The 19,712-nt window shown below is 47.5% G+C and overlaps 1 protein-coding gene across 3 annotated transcripts; it reads right to left on the bottom strand.

Annotated features, from left to right (window-relative positions):
- Positions 1-244: 244 nt before the first annotated feature.
- Positions 245-17,027, bottom strand: LOC108023720 (homeobox protein vnd). Of its 3 annotated transcripts, none has more exons than XM_017093354.3 (3): positions 16,529-17,027; positions 3,684-4,363; positions 245-1,427 (listed from the first exon to the last, which is right to left on the bottom strand). In XM_017093354.3, exons 1-3 carry the CDS (start codon positions 16,645-16,647, stop codon positions 454-456), a joined length of 1,773 nt encoding a protein of 590 aa, XP_016948843.1. In that variant the 5' UTR covers positions 16,648-17,027; the 3' UTR covers positions 245-453. The 3 variants fall into 3 exon arrangements, with proteins under 3 accessions (XP_016948843.1, XP_016948842.1, XP_016948844.1); XM_017093353.3 differs by lacking the exon at positions 16,529-17,027 and adding an exon at positions 6,470-7,350; XM_017093355.2 differs by lacking the exon at positions 16,529-17,027 and adding an exon at positions 4,478-4,556.
- Positions 17,028-19,712: the final 2,685 nt, after the last annotated feature.

The raw sequence follows: 19,712 nt of genomic DNA, 5'->3' as shown, positions 1-19,712 counted from the left end.
TATCTATATATAACATCAGATAAATAGTATACTTGTGTCATGGGCATTTTTGTTTATATTTCAGGAATGGGTGCTATGTCTATATAGAGGTTACCCCTGACTAAGTGGACCCACGGCTCTTGAGCTCGGGTCTTGGGGCTGGTTTAGTTCATATATATAGAATCGTTTTGGGGCTCTTGCCCACTGACTTATGTACAGGAATGACTCAGGGAGGAGTCTGTGAGACTACGAACTAGCTGTGATCTATGTATGTATCAAATATATTTAGGTTTTAGTTATTTTTGGCTTCTCCGGGGATCTTGGGGGCCTGGTCCTCTGATTTATTGCACCAAGGGTTCATCTATCCACCTATTCGAGTGGCTCCAGGCCCGAGAAGATCAGATCAGATCAGATCAGATCATATCGGATCGAATCGAATCAGATCGGATCGGATCGGATCGCATCCTAGCAATATTAGGGCCACCAGGCCGCCCTCTGGGCGTGGGCGTGCGGATGGGCGTGGCCGTGGGCGTGCGCATGGGCATGGGCGTGGGCATGGGCGTGAAGGCCGGCGGCAGCAGCGGCGGCATGTTGATAGGCGGCTGCTCCGTTCAGGGCCACCAGATGATGAGCGGCGGCGGCGTTCTGCATGGCGGTGGCGGTGGCTGAGGAGACGGACACGCAGTCGGCTCCCAGCTTGGAGCCATCGCCCAGGCAGGGCTTGCCGTTCCTCACCAGCACCGGCACGGCCACCCGACGGGGCGAGGGCAGAGCACTCGGATGGTGCGGATGGGTGGCATGGCCGTGCAACAGACCCGGATGACCCTCGTAGCCCTTCTCGTTCTGCGCCCGCTTCGTCTTGTAGCGGTGGTTCTGGAACCAGATCTTCACCTGCGTCGGCGTCAGGCGGATCAGGCTGGCCAGGTGCTCCCGTTCCGGGGCGCTCAAGTAGCGCTGCTGCCGGAAACGGCGCTCCAACTCGTACGTTTGCGCCTTGGTGAAGAGAACGCGACGCTTCCGCTTCTTGTTGGGCAGGCCGTCGGATCCGTTGGCTCCTCCGCCGCCACTGCCGTCGGCATCGTCCACGTCGTCGATGTCCTCCTCGATGCCGTCCTCATTGAGGCTGTCGTCGTGGCCACTACCTGCTCCGTTGATCCCCTCGTGCTTCAGGCTGTTGTTGTTGTTGTTTTTCGTATTGTTGTTATTGTTGTGCAGGGCATGGGCCGCCGAGGGAGCACCACCGGATCCTCCTTGATTGGCCGAGGATGAGCCGTGCAGGGAGTGGAGGGCATCGCCCACGGACAGTGCATCGCTGTCCGCCGACCGGCTGTAGCTCTTGTAGTCGCCGGAAAGGGCCGGCGAGGTCTGGCAATTGGAGCCGATGTAGGTGTAGGACACCTCCGAGGTGACCGGTGAAGTGCTGTCCGGACTGGCTGGCTGCTGGGTTCCTGAAAACGGCAATGAGAAGGCAAGGGTTCAGATATCTGCTCATAATAAAATTACCAATAAAATAGAGATTCCAAATGCCCTGTTAAGCGAACAATAAATCGTTTAGGGATTCCATAAAGTAGCAAACATCATTTTTGTTCACCTAGGCGCCCGAATGCCAGCCATTTGTTTGGGGTTTTCACTAAAGACAGCTCAAAAAATTGAACAGAACAAAGGCCAAGTGAGAGAGCTGGGTGGGAATTTGTCAGCAATTGAAATGCCTTTTTGGCCGTAAATTAATGCACCGACACACCCCTCCGGGACCGGTGATCGAGCAGAATTCGACACGAGGAAGGGGGAAAGTCAGGACGGCAACTACGGCAATTGGATTAGGCGCGACATGAGGCTGTGGTCGATACGATCCAATGCCAAATGCTAAATGCCAGATGCATAGTGTCAAATCAACCCCTGCTCCTGCCACTGCCACTGCCCCATCCCCTAGGGGTCTCACCCTAATAACGTCAATTAGGCGGAGACAAACAGCGATCGCATACACGTAGTCGGGCATAGGGAGGTATTCCCTCGCTGTCTACCTGGGCCTGCGATCGCTTCGATCTCCCGCCGACTGACTGCTGACCTTCGGGCCTGTACCAGAAACCAGGAACAAGCAACCAGGATGCTAATGAAAGGACGACACAAAAGCCAAACCTCAAACGCATCAATGGCAGTCGGGGCTCTTCCGGTTCGCCCACTTTTGATAGAGTTCCGCACAGATAGTGATTTATCGCCGGGCGTGGCTATATCTGGTACTCCGGGGCGGGATCCTGGCAACCGCAGAGAGGAATTTCAGAGTGTTCGTGGGGGAAATCCCGTTTTGAAAGTATATTTTGGAATATAAAAGGGATTTTCTAATCATTTTTATGAGACTTGTTCTTTCAGTGACTATAATACGAGAGCCTATTCTATAAGTTTCCTAAGCACCATTGCCCCCAGCTTACCCCATTGACTAAACAAAGGCCAAATTCAAACGTCGTAGGAGCTGCTAATGCCCATCCATTAGGCCCCTCCTCCCAGGACTTGGCTGCAGTTGCCCGCCACAAAAAAAGAACCCATCCGCTCACCATGACAACTCAACAAATTAATAACTTAATATAATCAAAACGACTCCTCCTCGACTCCTTCACAGCTGTGAAAATTCCCAAAAAAAGAGCAGACAAGAAAAAAAAACGGCAAGCGGGCAGCAATTATAATTTGTAGCTAAACAAAGAGGCATAATAATAAAAAAGGGAAAGAGGGACCCGGGCGGAAGTGCGTGCCATAAATTTCCAGGACGAGAAATGTTTGGGCCGCAACAACAAGGAGCCGTCGAATCGAACGGGCCGGCGATTGAATGTCCTGGCGAAGGACACGAAGGCTAATCCTCAAGTGTGAAGCGCATACTGACTATTAGTCAAGATTAAAAGGGGGAAGGCCAACCCCCGCCCATTGCGATCCGCAGTTAACTGCCAGCGAGTGAGGAAAATAAAAAACAAGAGGGCCGGGATCAGACTTGGCTCGTCACTCCACGCCCTGGCTCGTCACTCCACCTGAATCCTGCCGAATCCGCGGGGTATGCAAACACAGCTGCCTCATCGCTCGACTGCCCTGCGGAGGAACCGCGTCTCTCCCGGGAGCAGTGAGTGAGCAATTACGGAGCAATATCATTAGTCGGCCAGTTAATCGGGGGTTAAATGCAGTCGCAGTCTGGGAATCCTTATTTGGGACTTCAATGCAACTTAATTATGATTTTGTTGGGGTCTTCTAGCTCTTCAGCTACTTTTAGATCATCATAAGATACTGTACCTTCTTTGGAAGTTGCCTATCCCCATCGAACCTTAAAACTAATAATCCTATTTATGTAGCTCTTCAGCTACTTTTAGATCATCATAAGATCCTATACCTTCTTTGGAAGTTGCCTATCCCCATCGAACCTTAAAACTAATGATCCTAATTGGGGTTTTAGGAAATTCTATTATGATTTTTCTGGGTTTTGCTATCACTTTAACTTCTTTAAGACCATTATAAGAACCTATACCTTCTTCGGAAGTTACCTATCCCCATCGAACCTTAAAACTAATGATCCTTAACAACCTATGTATATATTTTTATAATATACTTATGATATTTTGATGTGTTTGCCAAAAATAACACCAATCTAGAACTACTTTAGATCTATAGTATGGTCATCCGAGATCCTTGATACCCCATCAACCCATTCAAGAAGAACCCCAACTCACCGTATAGCTCGTTCTCCTTGATCCACGCGCTCCTGCCCGAGTGCTGGAGCATGGTCTGGGCCATGTGGTGGTACGAGGACATCTCGTCCCCGAAGCTCCCCGGGAAGTTCTTGGGCAGATTGGGCAGGTATTGGCCGGCGGCCACCGCTGCTGCAGCCGCGGCGTTGTGGCTGGCCAGCAGGTGGGCGGCGGCTGCGTTCGCATGGGCGTGGCTCTGGGCGTCTGGCCCGCCCTGGTGGTGGGCCAGTGGGAGTGGGGCCACCGCCTGCTGGTGGTGCGCGAGGTGCTGCTGCTGGAGGTGGTGCGCCGCCTGCTGCTGGTGGTGGTGGTGCGGGTGGTGCTGCTGCTGTGGGTGGCTCGGCGGCTGCTGCTGGGCATGGTGCTCGGTGGTGCTGTGGTGATCCGAGCCGCCACCGCCCGTCCCGCTGCCGTTGTGGTGCTCGTCCACCGAGCCGCCCGCGGGCGTGGGCGAGAGCGCCGAGGGCGTGGCATGGGGTCCTCCCTGACCGCCGTGGCCATTGGTGGACTCGCTGGCCGAGTGGTGGCTCAGGTCACTGCCATGCTGGGCGGCAGCGGCCGCGGCAGCAGCGGCATTCTTCAGCTCGGAGCCCTCCAGATTCAGGATGTCCGATATGTGGAAGCCAGAGCGCTGCGACGACGGCACCTTTGCATCGAACAAGCTGCAAGATCAAAAGATTCGAGGGTTTTAATTAGAGTAGATCACTTAAAAGTGTGGTATCTTTCAAATGTTTGAAAAGTCAGCTCTGAATCGGAGGCACTCTTTTTTGTAGTACCCGAAATAGGCAAGGAATTCCTCCATTGCAACGGGTCACTGCAAAACTAAAATAATAAACAAATCTTGAATAAAACTGACAATAAAATTAGTAAAGCCTACTTGGAACGCCTTTTTTATGGGCTTAGGATGAAGATCTATATTCTATACATATTTTATATTTAATAGTTGATAATGATAGGATTTTTCAAATATTAAAAAAGAATTTTTATGTATTTAAATCGTAATTTATATAATAATACTTGACTTGGCATATCTGAAAACGTACAAGTACATACATCTTTAGAAATTTCTTTAGGGGCGAAAGATGAATTGTCAGAACAAGAACTTGAATTTCCGTATACTTTATTAATTGCCCCCGACAAATGGCCATCGAATGGTGTGATTAATGACTTGGGAAGGAGCACCAGAAGATTGTCATCCTGTTTAGCATTTGGCATGCTCATTGCAGCGACATCCGGTGTCGGCCTCATGAATGGCCGGAAGGTGCAACAAAGGGAGGTCCTTTGGCCAGGATATGCCAAGGGAGAACTACCTGTCCTACCTGCCGCGCCCTGACTTTCACAGATTTTCGCACTTGCCCTGGCGAAGGAGGAGGGGGGTAGGCAGAGGATGTGCATCCTATAGACACCGTCCCACATCCTTTGAGATCGCAGAACTCGCACCTTTCCCCCGGAATTAACTTCGATTAAGTGCACGCAAATCGCTGGATTATTGACACCTAGTCCCGGCCAGCAACCGAGTTTTGATTTTCCTAATACCATCAACAATTAAACGCAAATCCGCTCGGGATCGCGCTGGGCTACCTGCCAAGGGTCAGCCCAGGTCAGCCCGGGACGAGGCTGCAGGTCGAAACAGGTCGTGCCACATGTTGGCGCAAGTTCGTCTGCTTCCGGTTTTCCCAACGCGAGCTCGGAGTTTTCCCGCACCGGACAACAGAGCCCGGACTCGCGAATTTCCCACGCTACACGGGGCATTCCCCGTCGTCCGGTGCGGAATTCCCTTGGCCAGACAGTGTGACGCCAGGATCGCCGAGTCTGCCGCACACATGTCGCCGCCGATTGGGGTTTCCCTGGCACTCACCCACGGCCACTGGGAATTTCTAAGCCAGGCCCGAACAACGAGCCAGAAATTCCCGAACCGACCGCCAACCGCCAGGACCTTGAGTACTTGCCAGATCAGCGACACGGGGGAATTACGTCCTGTATCTGGTTTCTGGGCTCTGGTATCTGGCATCCTGTATCTGCTCGCCCTGCGGGACTCGGCTAATTTTTGGATTAGCCGGACAAGTCCATTAGCTGGACGGGATCGAGAAACCGATACGGAGGCAGGGGCTCGCAGGGGTGTGATCTTGAGTCGGAGCTTAGGCGAGGGCCATTGCTGATTAGGTCTGCACTTTTTGGTGGGTGTAGCGCAGATTTTACTATCTCCTAGCTGGATAAAGCTTATACCAACTGTTTAACAAAAACCTCTTATTTGGTGATCTAAATCTTAGGAAAAGTGTTGGTATCCTTGATAAGGATTAACTTAGGACTTATAAAGGGGCGTTGATCGAAACTTATATAGTACTTTGTAAGTTACAAAGCTCTATAATGAAGTTGGGGGACACTCTTCACATGATTTGAAAGATGAAAAAGCTCTATAATATTTTGATATATAGTAAAATATGTAAAGATCATATGGTAATTTTCTAGGTAAATATTTGTTTTAATATAATAAGTTATTGATAAGAAGCTTTTCGATGATTTTAGAGGTTATGAATGTACAGATAATATGATTAAGATAATAAGATATGATATAGCTTTCAGTCAAGATCATAAATGATATTCTCCTTTTATAGTTAAGATGATATTTAACAAAATAATGATATTAAAAAGGTCCCTTCGATGCTCAAAGAAGGATCAAAGATACTGGAGTTTTGGATAAGTTAAGCCCCTTTTAAATCATACTGCTCCCCAGTTATCCCGCTTCCCAACCGAATCCTCGAGCTTACCCGGGCAGAGCGTTTCGCAGGGCCGCCGGATAGAAGGCGGCTGGCAGGAGGGCGTGGCTCCACGGCGGCAGCAGGATGGGCGACCAGGGCAGGAAGGGGGCGGCAGCAGCGGCGGCGACGGCCGCCGACGACGGCACCATCAGGCTGCTCATGCTGTGGAGTCCCGGGAATCCGCTGAAGGCCGCCGCTCCCGTGGGAATCCGGAGCTGTTCGGGCGCCAAGCCGGAACTGGAGCTCGTATTCGTGGGCACGGTGGTGCTGGCGGTGCTGAAGACCTTGGCGGATCGCTCGCGATCTCTGTCCCGCTCCTCGCGATCCCGCTCCCGTTCCCGTTCGCGCTCCCTTTCCCGCTCCCTCTCCCGCTCCTTTTCCCGCTCCAGCGAGGGCGTAGAGGTGCGCAGGGGCCGCTTGGGCGTGGCTGGGGAGGAGGGACTCACGGTGATCGCACTTTGCGGCGAGGCGGGCAAGCTGCCGGCGCTGCCCAGGCCGCTGCTGTTGTCCCGCTCGCGGTCCCGCTCCCGCTTCGAGGGCGTCCTCTCCAGGGAGGTGGCCGAGGTGGTCATGTCGCTGGGCGAGATCGGGGAGCCGCTGTTCGACTTGCGACGCTGCGACGCGGGCGGCGGCGTGGGCGGACTTTTGCGTTTCTCCGCCACTTTGGAGCTTTTTCGGTAGCCGAAGCACGCAAAAAAAAATGTAGATTTTCGATATATATCACAAGCACTTGGTAGTTTTAAGTATCCTTTCGAGGGCAGTTCAGATGCCAGGCATAGTGTTCGCTTTGTGTGAGTGTGGCTATCAAGAGGAACGCTCGGTCGCGATGGTCGATATCTCGGTGTCTCGATTTCTCAGTTGCACGGATCCGCGGAGCAGCGCACTCTAAACATTCCAAACTGAAGTGTCATCAACAACTAACGAGGCATCAAGAACTCGACACGAGTCCAAGTCCAAAGCGGCCAACAAGCAACAACCAACAACCAACGGCAGAAAAGTACCAGGTCGCCTGCTCGGGGTGTCTTTGGCCAGGCTGTATCTCAGTGTGTGTGCGGCACATCCGTATCTGTATCTGTGTCCGCATCCCTCTGCCATTGGGCACATAACACAGATACGCGCGCACACACACACACGGCCGGACGAGTGGAGAGACTCTCGGCTTTGTTGGGCGCGCTAAGTGGCTTCTCATGTCCTTTTCAACAAGGATACGGCTACACTGTGAGTGGCCCATTCAACCACCGAGGGAGAGCAACCACCATTCGTCGCCAGAGCGAGACGGGGCATCTGGGCGCGAGTCCTTGTGCCGCAGTCCTCACGCCGTCCCGCTCTAGCTCTCTCCTGTTGCTCTCTCCGCCGCTCTCAAGAGTGCCACTTGAGTGAGAGTGTGTGCGCGCCGCAGTCTCTGTGTGCGTGCGGGCCATTGTAGCGCCTCGAGAACCTCCTGGGCGTACGAAGTTCCCACTCCCAGTGCCCCTCCTCCGCCCAGACTGGGATTCTGGGACTCGGGGACTCCGGCTCTTCTCCTCGCCCCGTCCCGCTCTGCTCTGCACTTGATGTTGTCAACAATCGCCGCGTCATTATATTGTATTTATCATTATCAGTGCCATACAGCTCTCCAGCTCGGGACCTCCGAACCTCTCGGACCTCTGGACCAGGAACTACACACTTGCCACCGACTTACGCGGGGCAGGACCTGCGCTCGTGGTCGGAACCCAATGTGATATCATCAGATATCATTAACCCATTGAGTGGCCTGGGCGATAAGGAAGATTTGCTGGGGATTCCCTTTCGCTAGGGCTAGTTTGATATGATATGATGTGATATGAAGAGTAAAAAAGATGAAAATCTTAGACTACGGAAAAGGATTACTTTCTTTACGTTCAAAGATCTTTGGAACTGGTTTAATTAAAAAGGATTGGGTTATTGATTTTAAAGATCCAATTCTTTAAAAAAAATTTGGGGAAGTCTTACTTCTTAAAAAGCATTGGTTTGACCCGATACCAATAAGGCTTTTATTTTTTTTTAAAAACGCTGCAAACTTAAATACACAGTGGAAAATATAACTTCCAGGCTTAATAAAACAAAACTAAAGTCTTCAGGGTAAAGTTCTTATTCATATATAAAGAAATTGATAATATAACAATGAAGGATCTTTAACATAGTGCTCCAATAACTTTAAGCAATTTCTGAACTAAGAGACACTCTTTAAGTATCATATCATACATGTGTAGTGCCCAATTCTGCTATAAAAACTTTATTACAGCGAAAGTTCTATGGGCCCCAACCATGTTAGTGGTATGCCATCATGCTCTGGCATTTGCTTTATTTTATGGCCGACTTTTTCGGAATCCAATTTCTTGCGTGTAAGGCAACTGTTATGGAGCACTTGGGCGCTAAAGTAGAGCCCTTATATACAAGGATGGCGCCGCCGCTCGGCGTTCGTGCCATTTGAATTTCGATTTCATAAGCTAACCCATGATTAGCTCAGATCCTTCACATGCCAATACATGGCGTTCTAAGGACACACCCCGGGCACTCGGCGGCGGAGAGACGGGGCAAGGGAGCGAGTGAGGGAGCCAAAAATAAAGCAGGCGAAAATACATAATCAACGCGAACATTAGGCGTAGCCCTCCCCCCCAAAGGGCAATTGAAAAAGGGAAAACTCCTATGTGGTGAGCTGGGCGCCAGCTATACATAGGGTGGTGGGGCTATATAATGTGTATGGAGGGTCCTCCACAGTGCTGGTCCTGCCACACCCATCCGCCCTCCGAAAGTGGGCACTCCACTGTCGCTCATGACGTTCGCACCATCAATCCCTGTGAGGGAATGGAGAACGCAGAATGGAGCTGGAGATGGCGAGTGGAAGGGGTCGAGTTTTTCTTGTAATACCCTCTGCCGCCGGCGACGTCGCTGCCCGGTGGGCGCGTCATGGCCGCCCGACCAATCGCAGGCGGGTGCGAGCAGCAGAGCTATAGCGCCGCAGGCCAGAGCGCATGTTTGGGAAATTTTCGAAGGGCCAAAGGACTTTCGCCGGGGAATTTCCCTACGCTGCGCACACGCCCACTTTGGCCCGTGTGTAGCGATGTGCCGTCTGTGTGCTGGCCATTGTTGCTGGGCTTAATGATGATGTTGCATTCAATAACAAAGTAAAACCTCTGCCTGCGTCGCTGTTGTTGTAGTTTAGCTTCCGCAGGAAGTTTAAGTATCTCACGGATATATCTGTGGAACTGTATCTGTATCTGTATCTGTGCCTGAGTAGCGCGCAGTGGCATTCAAATTTACACACGAATTCAATTCGATTCTCGCACAAAAACTCGTTTGTTTTTATTGTCCTCGTCTGCCTTATTTGTGTATTTATTTACTCTTCTGCCCGGCTATGTTCGCCGTGTTTTCCCGCACTTCAAACTACTTTGTCAGTGTTTATTTCTATTTGGACTCTAAGTAGAGACAACTTCAATTGCAGCTCTCGTCCTTGTCGTCCCTCCGTCCCTTCTGGCTTTCAGGGATTTTGGCATTCCCATTCCAATGGTTTATTTTTATTTCTCCGACTTAGTTTGCAATCTATTTGCATAGCAATGGGCGCGGGATCAGCGGGCATCAAAGGGTTATTAGAAATGCTGTTTGGGCTTGTTAAGAAGGGGAAAATAATCTTTTGTAGGGCTTCTGTTTTAGTAATGTGTAAGATAGTAAAACTTCCACGGATTTATGGCAAAGGCTTTATGATTTTCTTCTACCAAACCAATTTCGAGAGTTTAAACTAATAGAACTATTTTTCTTTAAGACAATAGATTTACATTGCAACTTTTTACATTTTATTAGATTTTTTCACTGACACAATTTTATGCATAGGGTTAACATGGCTAAAATATCCATATAAAACATATTTTAAAACTTTTGATTCGGAATTTTTCTATTTTAAAAGGAATACAGGGGTACATTTGTTGGATTAAAATCTTCTATGATTTGACTGAGTTTTGGATGGTATAATTTGTACAGTTGTACAATATAAAAAAAAGCCTGAATTCTTGAAGGAAAAAATAAAACATTTAGAAATCCCTGAAAGAATAATCCTGATGTATATTAATCATTCTCACTATTTTTTAGATCTTCAAATACGCCAAATTTTCTGTTTCTATTGTAAAAAACACCACTTTTGATCGTTGGTATGTCAAGGCCCTTGTGTCGCCATCGAGGACTCTCTGCAGTGGAGTATCGAGATCGGGGAACCAGGATCATAAACGGAGGCAGCTGTCCCCGGGCAATGCGATTTGAAGTGTGACAATGTGCTGGCCCAATCGCATCCGCATTCGCATCCGACGGACACACAACGCACCATTCCATTCCACTCATTCATTCGAATGCAATAAAGTATGTTGGATGTCACAAATTGTCCTTGTTAATCGCAGGCAAACCGCGCGACAATCCCCGGGATATTTTGAAATAGACCCATACAAAGGAGTGTATATTGTGTGTGTGTGAGGGGGAATTCGAGTATAACAACCCCAATTAAACGCCTCGCCAGGCGTAAAAAATCGAGATATTTGGCAAAAGGTGTTTGCTTAACGCGGATACAATTAGGCGGCCATGTTGCAGCAGCCTCAAGCAGCGTGCCACAAACGCACACCGACACTCACACACATCTGCGCACTCGAAGCCATTCACACAGATACTCACACTTACACTTATTCACACCCATTCACTCAGTCGTTCATTCAATGCTCGTTTGGCTGCAGCCCCTCGCCCATAGCCCATAGCCCATGGCCCAGCGCCCTTCCTCCGCTCATCCCATTGTCATCCATTTTAATTTACCTTCCGGTTCTGCCTTTATACTCTCCCTTTTGACCCTCTACTCCATGGCCCCCACCCCCTGGCTCACACTCTCCACTGATTTTGGCCCGCTCGTGTTGTCAATTGACGGCCATGACAATTTCGGGTCTCCGATTCGTCGCGCGGAAGTGATTTACCCAAAAAAAAGTAAAAACGAATTTTCCAAAGGGAATCCATAGAGTTTCCCCGCCGGAAATGCATCATTCACCTAGGTACACACAGAAAAAAAATGTACAGGAACCAGGGATCTTGTTTTGGGAATGTTTTCGATAATATATGTGTTACAATATATGTATACTTTGACAGTGTTTTGATTGTTATAATCAAAATAACCATAACGTAGCTTCCTTATTGCATAATACAACACCTTAGTTGTCTCATAATTTATAAATACTACATTTAGAACCCATTTTTTAAGAACTATCTTAACTACTCATGTTTAAAAAATGATGTTTCAAAGAGGACATATATTATTATTTTTAAAAGTCCAATTATAATTTTAGATAGAATAAACGAAAATATATATTTTCAAACTACGATAAACTACGTACATCATATTGCATGCTCTTCTCGCAGTGTAAACATACTCCCCACCCCAAAACATCTGATTGATCTTTAGAGGTTTTGTCCTTTGGTCAGTTGTGCCGGCGTGATCGTGTATCTTCTGCGTCTGCTCTATTGATTCCGGGTAATTTGTTTGCTCTATTGCCAAATACATTATGTAAGGGGGATGGATCACAGCAAGAAGGCGTTGCCCGTGCAGGACAAAAGTCAAAAAAGGATCTTCAAGATGCGTAACTTGGCAAATACAGCTGGGCATCTGTTTGGCTAGGCCTCGGGTCGATCGTATGGATCGTTTTGGGGTGGCTCGTGATCCCTAATGATCGAGAGAAGGAGATTTGCATTTAGAAGTCAATCCCAAGTCGATTTCTCTCGCTGTCTTTGCCGGCGAGAGCAATCCATCAGTGGCTTAAGTCAGCTTAGGGGAAGTCAGTATCCTTTCGCTGTTCTGCTGGATCTAAGTGGATCTCTGGGTGCGATGGAATAAATCAATATGGTTAAGAATTAGTTCCGTTGATCAACTTAAGCAAGGCAACAAGATTACTTCCTAATTCTTTCTTGTTTTCTCTACAATTTCAGGAGAGGTTGGATCATTCACCAGCCCATTGACTAATAAAAAAGATGAAAGGCCAGGATGCCTCCGGCCATTGTATCTGTATCTGTATCGGCATCCGTGTGCGTATCCCATGTCTTTTGTGCAGCTGTGAGGATCGGATCCATGAGTAGCGCCCCGTAACTTGACAAATGGGTTTCCCGACAGCCTGTCCTGGTCTTTCCAAGTCGTTTTTTCGCGCTGCGCATCCCACTGTGCCGGTGCGTCCGAGTTTGCCGGGTCAGTTGGTCAACTGGGTGCAGAGCGGCCAACTTCCTCTGCACATACACTTCCTACTTCCTTCACAGCGGGGGCATCCCCGGCCATCAGTCCAGCCCGATTCATTCGCAATTTATTCGAAATGCCGAGGCGATTCCCTGCCCGCTTCAAATGGCATTCATATATATTCCGTATGAATGGCCCAGCGTGCGAAATGGCCATTTCGCCGCTTTGTTCGGCTTTGTTTTGTTTCCTAATTTCATTTTTTCGAACATCACCTTGCCCATTTGTGGTGGTCATTGTAGGATGCCGTCTATTACCATCCCATTTGAGCTGCAATCGGTGAGGGAGGAATCCCCTGGCCAGCCGACGGCTAATTGAGCTGGCTAATACAGATGAAATAGGTATCTAAATGAATTTTATAACATTAAAATAATATCAAATATGCTTCTAGGCATCCGTGTGGTGTCGTGTCCCCGCCGAACTGTGCCAACAACAACTTGAGACCCCCGATCCGCCCCCGGGGACTCTTGTCCGTGACACTTCAGGCAATCACATGCTTCATTATAGGCCCATCAAACGGCCCGGGCACATGGCCCACGACTAATGGCTGTCGCGGATGCAAATTTCATTGTGTTATTTTCGCATCCGGATAGCCTATATAGTGCATGCGATGCCTGCCGCTGACAAAAAGCCGGCTGACAAACTGGCATTAAATGTCACAAAGTCACGCGTCCCCCGGCAAACTGAGACTGCAGCGGCAACTGCAACAAAACTGTATGAAATGTATCAATTTCTGGCCGTTTTTTTCGCCCCTGCATACTTTTTTTGCCCCACCTTCTCCTGACAATGGGGCTGACATGCAGAGACAGCCACTCTCTGTGTCCCGAACTCCCACATTATTACTTTTCCCACTCCCACTTTAGCCAGCACCTCCCCGTCCAGCTCCTCAGCGTTTTCTTGGCAAGTGGCCGTCGCTTTGACAGCGCCGTTTAAGCGAAAAAAGGTGAAAAACTTTCCTTTCATTTGGCGGGTGACAGTTTCCTGAGCGAAGACATGGAAAGCTACAAGCCAGAGTGGTCGAGCGGTTGAAAAGATGAATCACGGTGAAAACTTTTACTTTGAGAATTACATTTTATTTGAGTTCTTAAGTCTAACAAACGTATTTAACTTATATTTTTATTTCCTTTTCCAGATTTCCTTCAATCTAAGGATACATCTTTTGATGCGCTAAGAATTGTTATTTCCTTCTAATATTTCATTTTATTGGTAAGCTATACTCAATTATTTTAATATTTGTTAAGTTATTTTTTTAGTTACGTTTAACTTTTACTTAAACGGGTTTCTTACGCTTAGGTTTAATAAAACATTGACAATTTATGGTTTATAATGCTTTGTTTTATGGCCTGGCAACCCTGCTGCTCAGCCAGGACTTGACATTAATATTTGAGGAACACAAATCGAAAAAAATGCAGAAAAAACATAAACACAAATTATCGCAAAGTGAGGGTCGCAAACTGAACGCATTTGAAGGAATCCCTTTCGGGCTAGACGACTTTTCAGTGCTTTACTGGTCGGGAAATAAAGTAGTCAAGCCCCTACACTTAAAATCTTTATAAGGTTAATTTATCATAAAGGTTGAAAACATTTCCAAAGATTTCTTGCTGACAATCTTTGTAATCCAAGTGTACAAAATCAAATTAAAGCAGGAGATTCGCAAGTCGGATATGTGACCCCCGCGAATTTTCGGAATTTTTTCCTGTGGGTTCCGGCTTTGTTTACTTCCTGGCTCATCGGTCGTCGCCGTCGTCGCGGACATGTGCACACATTCCCAGGCATTTGAAGCTTTCGACTTCATTTTTTGATGGTTATACTTTTTTTCCGGGTTATATGTTTTTTATTATATTTTTTTTTCTGGGTTCTTGGCTCTGGAGTACGTTCAACTTGAGTGACTTGCGTTGGGGACTCTGCGTTCAAATGAAATTATTTTTTCGAACTTCATATTTCAGGGAGACAAGTGTAGCGTGTCCGCGTTCCGTTGTCCTTCAAGTTGCGCCCACTCCAAAAATAATATAAAAGGGGTTTCGAAGAGCGGAAGGAAAAAACCCAACCTGCCATATGGAGCAACAACTGCCGTCGCAGGGAAATTCCGAGATGGAAATCGGGACAAAGCACTGGCTGTTGGCTGTATATGCAGCATATCCTGCGATCCTGCGATCCTGCGATCCTCCGACCGAACGATCCATCAATGAACTCGGGCTGCCGATCCGCACACATGACATAAAGCACAAACAAATGGAATTGGTTTTATTTGGCAAACAGCATTATCCCGGATTATCCGAGGGTTCGATGCAACGATTATGGACAAACCCAATTAAACCCAAATTTTGCCTGTCGCAGTCGCAGTCGCAGTGGCTGTGGCTGTGGCAGTGGCAGTCGCTCGCCTCGTTTCGCTCTCCTGTTTGTGTGATTTTCCAGGCGATTTCACTAAACATGTGTTTTGGTTTTTCAAAAACCCCGCCGTCGCGTCGGGAAAGGTGACAAAGTGGAAATAATGCGCATTGTTGAGCTCGGGTCTTGGTTTTTGGCCGTGCTGTGTGCCATATATGTATGCTATCTGGGTATACGGAGTATGTGGAATCGCAGTGTTATTCCGACACCTTTTTGCCTCGGCTTACCGACCAGTCGACCAGTCAGTCCGCCGGTGGATGAATATGATGAATCCCCAGCCCCAGACCATGCCATGCCATGCCATACCAATCCATGCCATTCACAATGCCGTAACATTGGCTTAGGAGTGTGCGAAAATCAGGGACTTAGCCCGAGAACGGACCTCGTTTCGATCCGGTTCGGTAGCCAATACAATTTCATTATGTTATGCCATTAAATGTTAATGCGACATGCCTTGATCCTCCGCTCGGCTCCTTTCTCTTTCCACCATCTCCCGGGCCGGTGTTTTCTTAGCCCGGTTTGTGTTTTCTTAGCTGATTTTAAATCAAATCGTTTTTAATTGCCTCATCGATTTCCAGGAAATATTGTGACACTTCCTTGCAGGTGCGTACGAGTACCTGCCGTCCCCTGAATGAAGAAAATTCAGTTATGGATCATTGTGATCGCAGAGGTTTTGGGTTCCCTAATTCCAGCCTTAGATTAGGTGCGTTTTGGAGGCCCGACTTTTGTGTCTCGCCCAAGATAATTAAGCTTAAGTCCCAATAGATGGTTGGCTATTAGAGCCACAACATTCATATGTCCCCATTTTTGCCGGGCCTTGTATTTGCCATCTCATGCTGCCATTCAAGACCGACGATTGTGAATGAAAGAAAGATTGCGAACTGTGAACGACAGATTCACAACATGACCATGTACTTGAAGTCCCCAAAAAAGGGGCTCTATGATCAATTGACTGATAAGGGGTTAATGAATGAATGTTCTTCGAGTGATCTTGGATGGGTGGAAAATTTAGCGCCCGTTAAATGTTGTCTTCAGAGAGAGCCACTTCTAATGGCACTTTAGTAATACTTAAGCTCTTTGGCATGTATTTTATTTTTATATTATATCTAGAGCTATAGAACTATCAAAATTTGTCTCTACTTATTTAGGGTTTTTCAATTCGAATCAAAACAATTTGATATACACTGTAAGGATTATAAATGGCACCAATTAACAAATGATTTTCTGCGATCGGTTTCCCTTTCAACCCACATTCACCCGCCCTTTTACCCTTTCACAATATTACTCTGACAGCTGAGTGACTTTGCCCATTTGCCGACGGCCGATTTTCCGATTTGTGATTTCGGATCTCGCAGCTCTGAGTTCTGAGTCCCGAGCTCTGTGCTCCGAGTTCGGGCCTGACTTTGGGCTGTACTTACTCGTAGACATGCTTGTTGTACTCGTAATCCGGCTGCATGCAATAATCCTGTTGGTACACGTTGTTCGTGTAGTAGCTGCAATCCTCGAAGTAACCGCAATTCGGATTATAATTGCTCATAATTAAGGCTCTCGCGTGCGGAAAATCTGAACCGCCGGGAAAATCGTGGAAAATGGCAACCGAAACTGAACAGAAAAAAAATAGCAATTGCTTCTACAAATTGGTCGGGGGAGTGCGGTTGGTTGGTTGGTTGGATTACGATTGGTTCACATTTAATGAATTATTTAATGAACTATTTGTCGACGAATTATTTGCACTCGAATGGCTTTTTAATGCGCGATCACTTTTTAATTGATGTATGTGTACACTGAGTACGGCAATTAGGCGGCGGAGGCGTGATTTATTGGGATATTACTAGTCAGCTGCACTCGATAGAGAGCTACATTTTCCGATATATATATATTAATATAAATAGAAGCCGGATCGAATCCGGGAGTTGTGGCAGGCGTAGCGCGCGCTTTTTGACTGCCGCTGGCCGATTTCAATAAGCCATAAAAACGTCGTCGGCTAATAATACTGAACAAAAATTACAATCTGTCCGCGGAAAGAGAGCGTCCGTATGTGCTTTTATCTCGCTTGCTCCGCCGTTGGCTCCACCACTCGGGCACTGAGGCTCTCCCGCTCCAACAGCCGCGATATCGCTGCGATCGAGTGGTTTTAGCGACTCCACGTCGAAAGGTGCCAACTGGCGCTGGCGTACTGCCAATGGAATAAACCGGGGACCTGGACCCGCCGCCAGAAGCCCTCGACACCCGATGATCCGTCGAGAAGCGAAATAGCAGAACCGGAGAATCGCCGGGAGAATCACCAGAGAATTTGAGTGGCGCAACGAGGGACACTTTAAACGGTACAACAATCACTTATTAAAGTCAAATAGGTATTAAACAAAACACACGCAGTGCACAGGAGAGCGTTGAAGGCAGCCGAGTTGAACAAATATCAATAAGTGTACACAAGAGTATCGATAAAGCTGTCCCCGTAGGTGTGCGCTGCAGTTATCGGCGTTCCCCCTGGAAAAATGTATATATGTATATATCCACACACATGCACTTAACTGGCCCGCAGAGATATATTCCAGCCGGGAGATACTCGCAACGCCCCAAATCGGGCTTTTTGCTTATGTTTGTTCTTCTGCCCCTCATTTTACTGGGTCCGAACCGATTTGTGGCTGCTGCTGCAATGCACAGTGGTGCCGAGCGATCGAAGTGCGAGTGAAGTTAGGTTGTTCAGTATGAGTAAACTATCCATAAGCTTATAAGTTTGCATTAAAACACTCTCAAGAAAAGTTTTGTTTTTGACCATTTTTAACCTATTTTCTATATATTTCTCTGTTTTTTGACATTAAAAGATACTCTTCTATTTTTTAAAATTTATTTATTATTTTTGTAATTAAAGATGATTCTAATATATTGCTGTATTTTTAAAGAGAACCACGCATACATGTAAAGACTTATTCAGTATTTATTTCCATTACAAAGTTATCTAACCCCTTGTCCGTTATTCTTGTCCGCTGTAGAGTGCACCCCACTGGGTGGTTATTTGCCTTATTATATCGCTTTCACCCATAAAGTATAATCCCTGCAATCTATACAGTAAACCGCAATTGAGGAAAGTATATACTAAATCAGCACTTAATCCCCTCGTTATCTGAGTGCAACCTGTCCGCTTGTCCGCCAAAACTGTCCGTTAGAGCCAGACCCCACTGGGTGGCTATATTGGCAGCACTCAATCGGACACTTCGCCCACAAGACACCGCGGAACCGGTGGAACCAATCCATCAGCGAATGCGAGTGAATAAATTTGTCGAGTGGTCGCCGATAAATATCTTAATGGGCGCTCGTAAGACTGCCACTTGATGTTTCGGTAGCACCCTGACCAAGGTGAAGGGGCCAAAGCTACCAGGCTATAACTCGCGGACTCGAGTTCAAGCGGAGTCATAAAATAATAATAATAATAGTAGTACGGCCCCCGGCGGTATTATTATTATTATGGGTGATTATGTGGCGCGTATGTTTATTGACAATCAATATCGCTGCTCGATCGGGAGTTGTTGGGCCCCATAAAACTCCCGTTTGGCACCGTACTCTGTTTTATTTTCGTTTTGTTTTTGTTTGCACACGGGAACGGATCGGGGCGATATCAGAGTTGGTGATAGGGTAACCGTGATAGTGCCGTGGACACCGGGGAGAACATCCAACCTACATATGAGGCCTGAGGACCCATGCATTACAGCTCCCGATATGCTGGCTAATCAGCCCGATTTGAATGTGGACTGGCTGTTTTAATGTTGTAGCAACATGTTTGGCTTCCATTCGGTTCTTCGATTCTTATCAGATGGGAGAGCGGGCTACCGTTCGCACCGCCTTATCAGGGGGCCAGCTCCACCACCAGCACCCAGTGGAACACTACTGAACACCCAGGTGGGGCGGACTGCCTCCGGTCGTCAGTCTGTTTGTCCCTGTCGCACCCATTCGGTGGTTGGACGCGAGCATTTTGTTTATGCCCTTATCTCCCTCTCTTTCCTCGATTGGGGCCCCATCGACCGCCCCCTAATTTCTCCGGCGATCTCAGGAGCTGTAGCAGCTATCAGTATCCCTGTGCTGACATCTTGTCACTTCGACTGGGCCAGACACAACGACAACCGTAATGGGAGTGGTACTGGAGATCTTGGAACGATATGAACCATTTGAAGATTACCTCTTAAGAGCCCATTCAATGGTCTTTATTGGGGGCTCTCTCGAGTGATCTCTCAACCACACTGAATGAACTCAATGGGAGGCCATATAGTTTTGGTAATCTAGGAGCTTTATTTGATGGTTATTATCAGTGCCTAGTGGTTATTGACTCCAACGATTCATCTGCTTTCGAAAGCTTTTATGTGAAGCCAATGCGTAATGATAACATTAATTTGTTTGTTTCAAAGTCTTAAATTTAAATAGAAACTTAAAATTTGTTTGTTATTTATTGGGAGGGCTTCGGTTACGTGAGGGTTACGAAACAAAATGCTGAAATAATTCTGTTACCAAACAAACTTTAAAGAGGTAACTTCCACCACTTACACCGAAGATTACCCGATGCGTCCTTGGTTGATCAATAAGCCCAAGTGCAAAACAGGGAAATTAGAG

This window comes from Drosophila biarmipes, chromosome X (assembly GCF_025231255.1).
Source record: "Drosophila biarmipes strain raj3 chromosome X, RU_DBia_V1.1, whole genome shotgun sequence".
Taxonomy (NCBI): domain Eukaryota; kingdom Metazoa; phylum Arthropoda; class Insecta; order Diptera; family Drosophilidae; genus Drosophila; species Drosophila biarmipes.
Note: the sequence above shows the minus strand (reverse complement) of the source record. Positions and strands in the feature narration are given on the sequence as shown.

What these genes read in the sequence shown, in the direction of transcription:
- LOC108023720 (XM_017093353.3), bottom strand. Translation starts at nt 7,032, where the DNA reads ATGACCACCTCGGCCACCTCCCTGGAGAGGACGCCCTCGAAGCGGGAG. An exon ending in CTGCGAAACGCTCTGCCCGG is followed by an intron (nt 4,364 to 6,469) that starts GTAAGCTCGAGG and finishes TTGATCTTGCAG; the next exon opens with CTTGTTCGATGCAAAGGTGC. An exon ending in CAAGGAGAACGAGCTATACG is followed by an intron (nt 1,428 to 3,683) that starts GTGAGTTGGGGT and finishes TGCCGTTTTCAG; the next exon opens with GAACCCAGCAGCCAGCCAGT.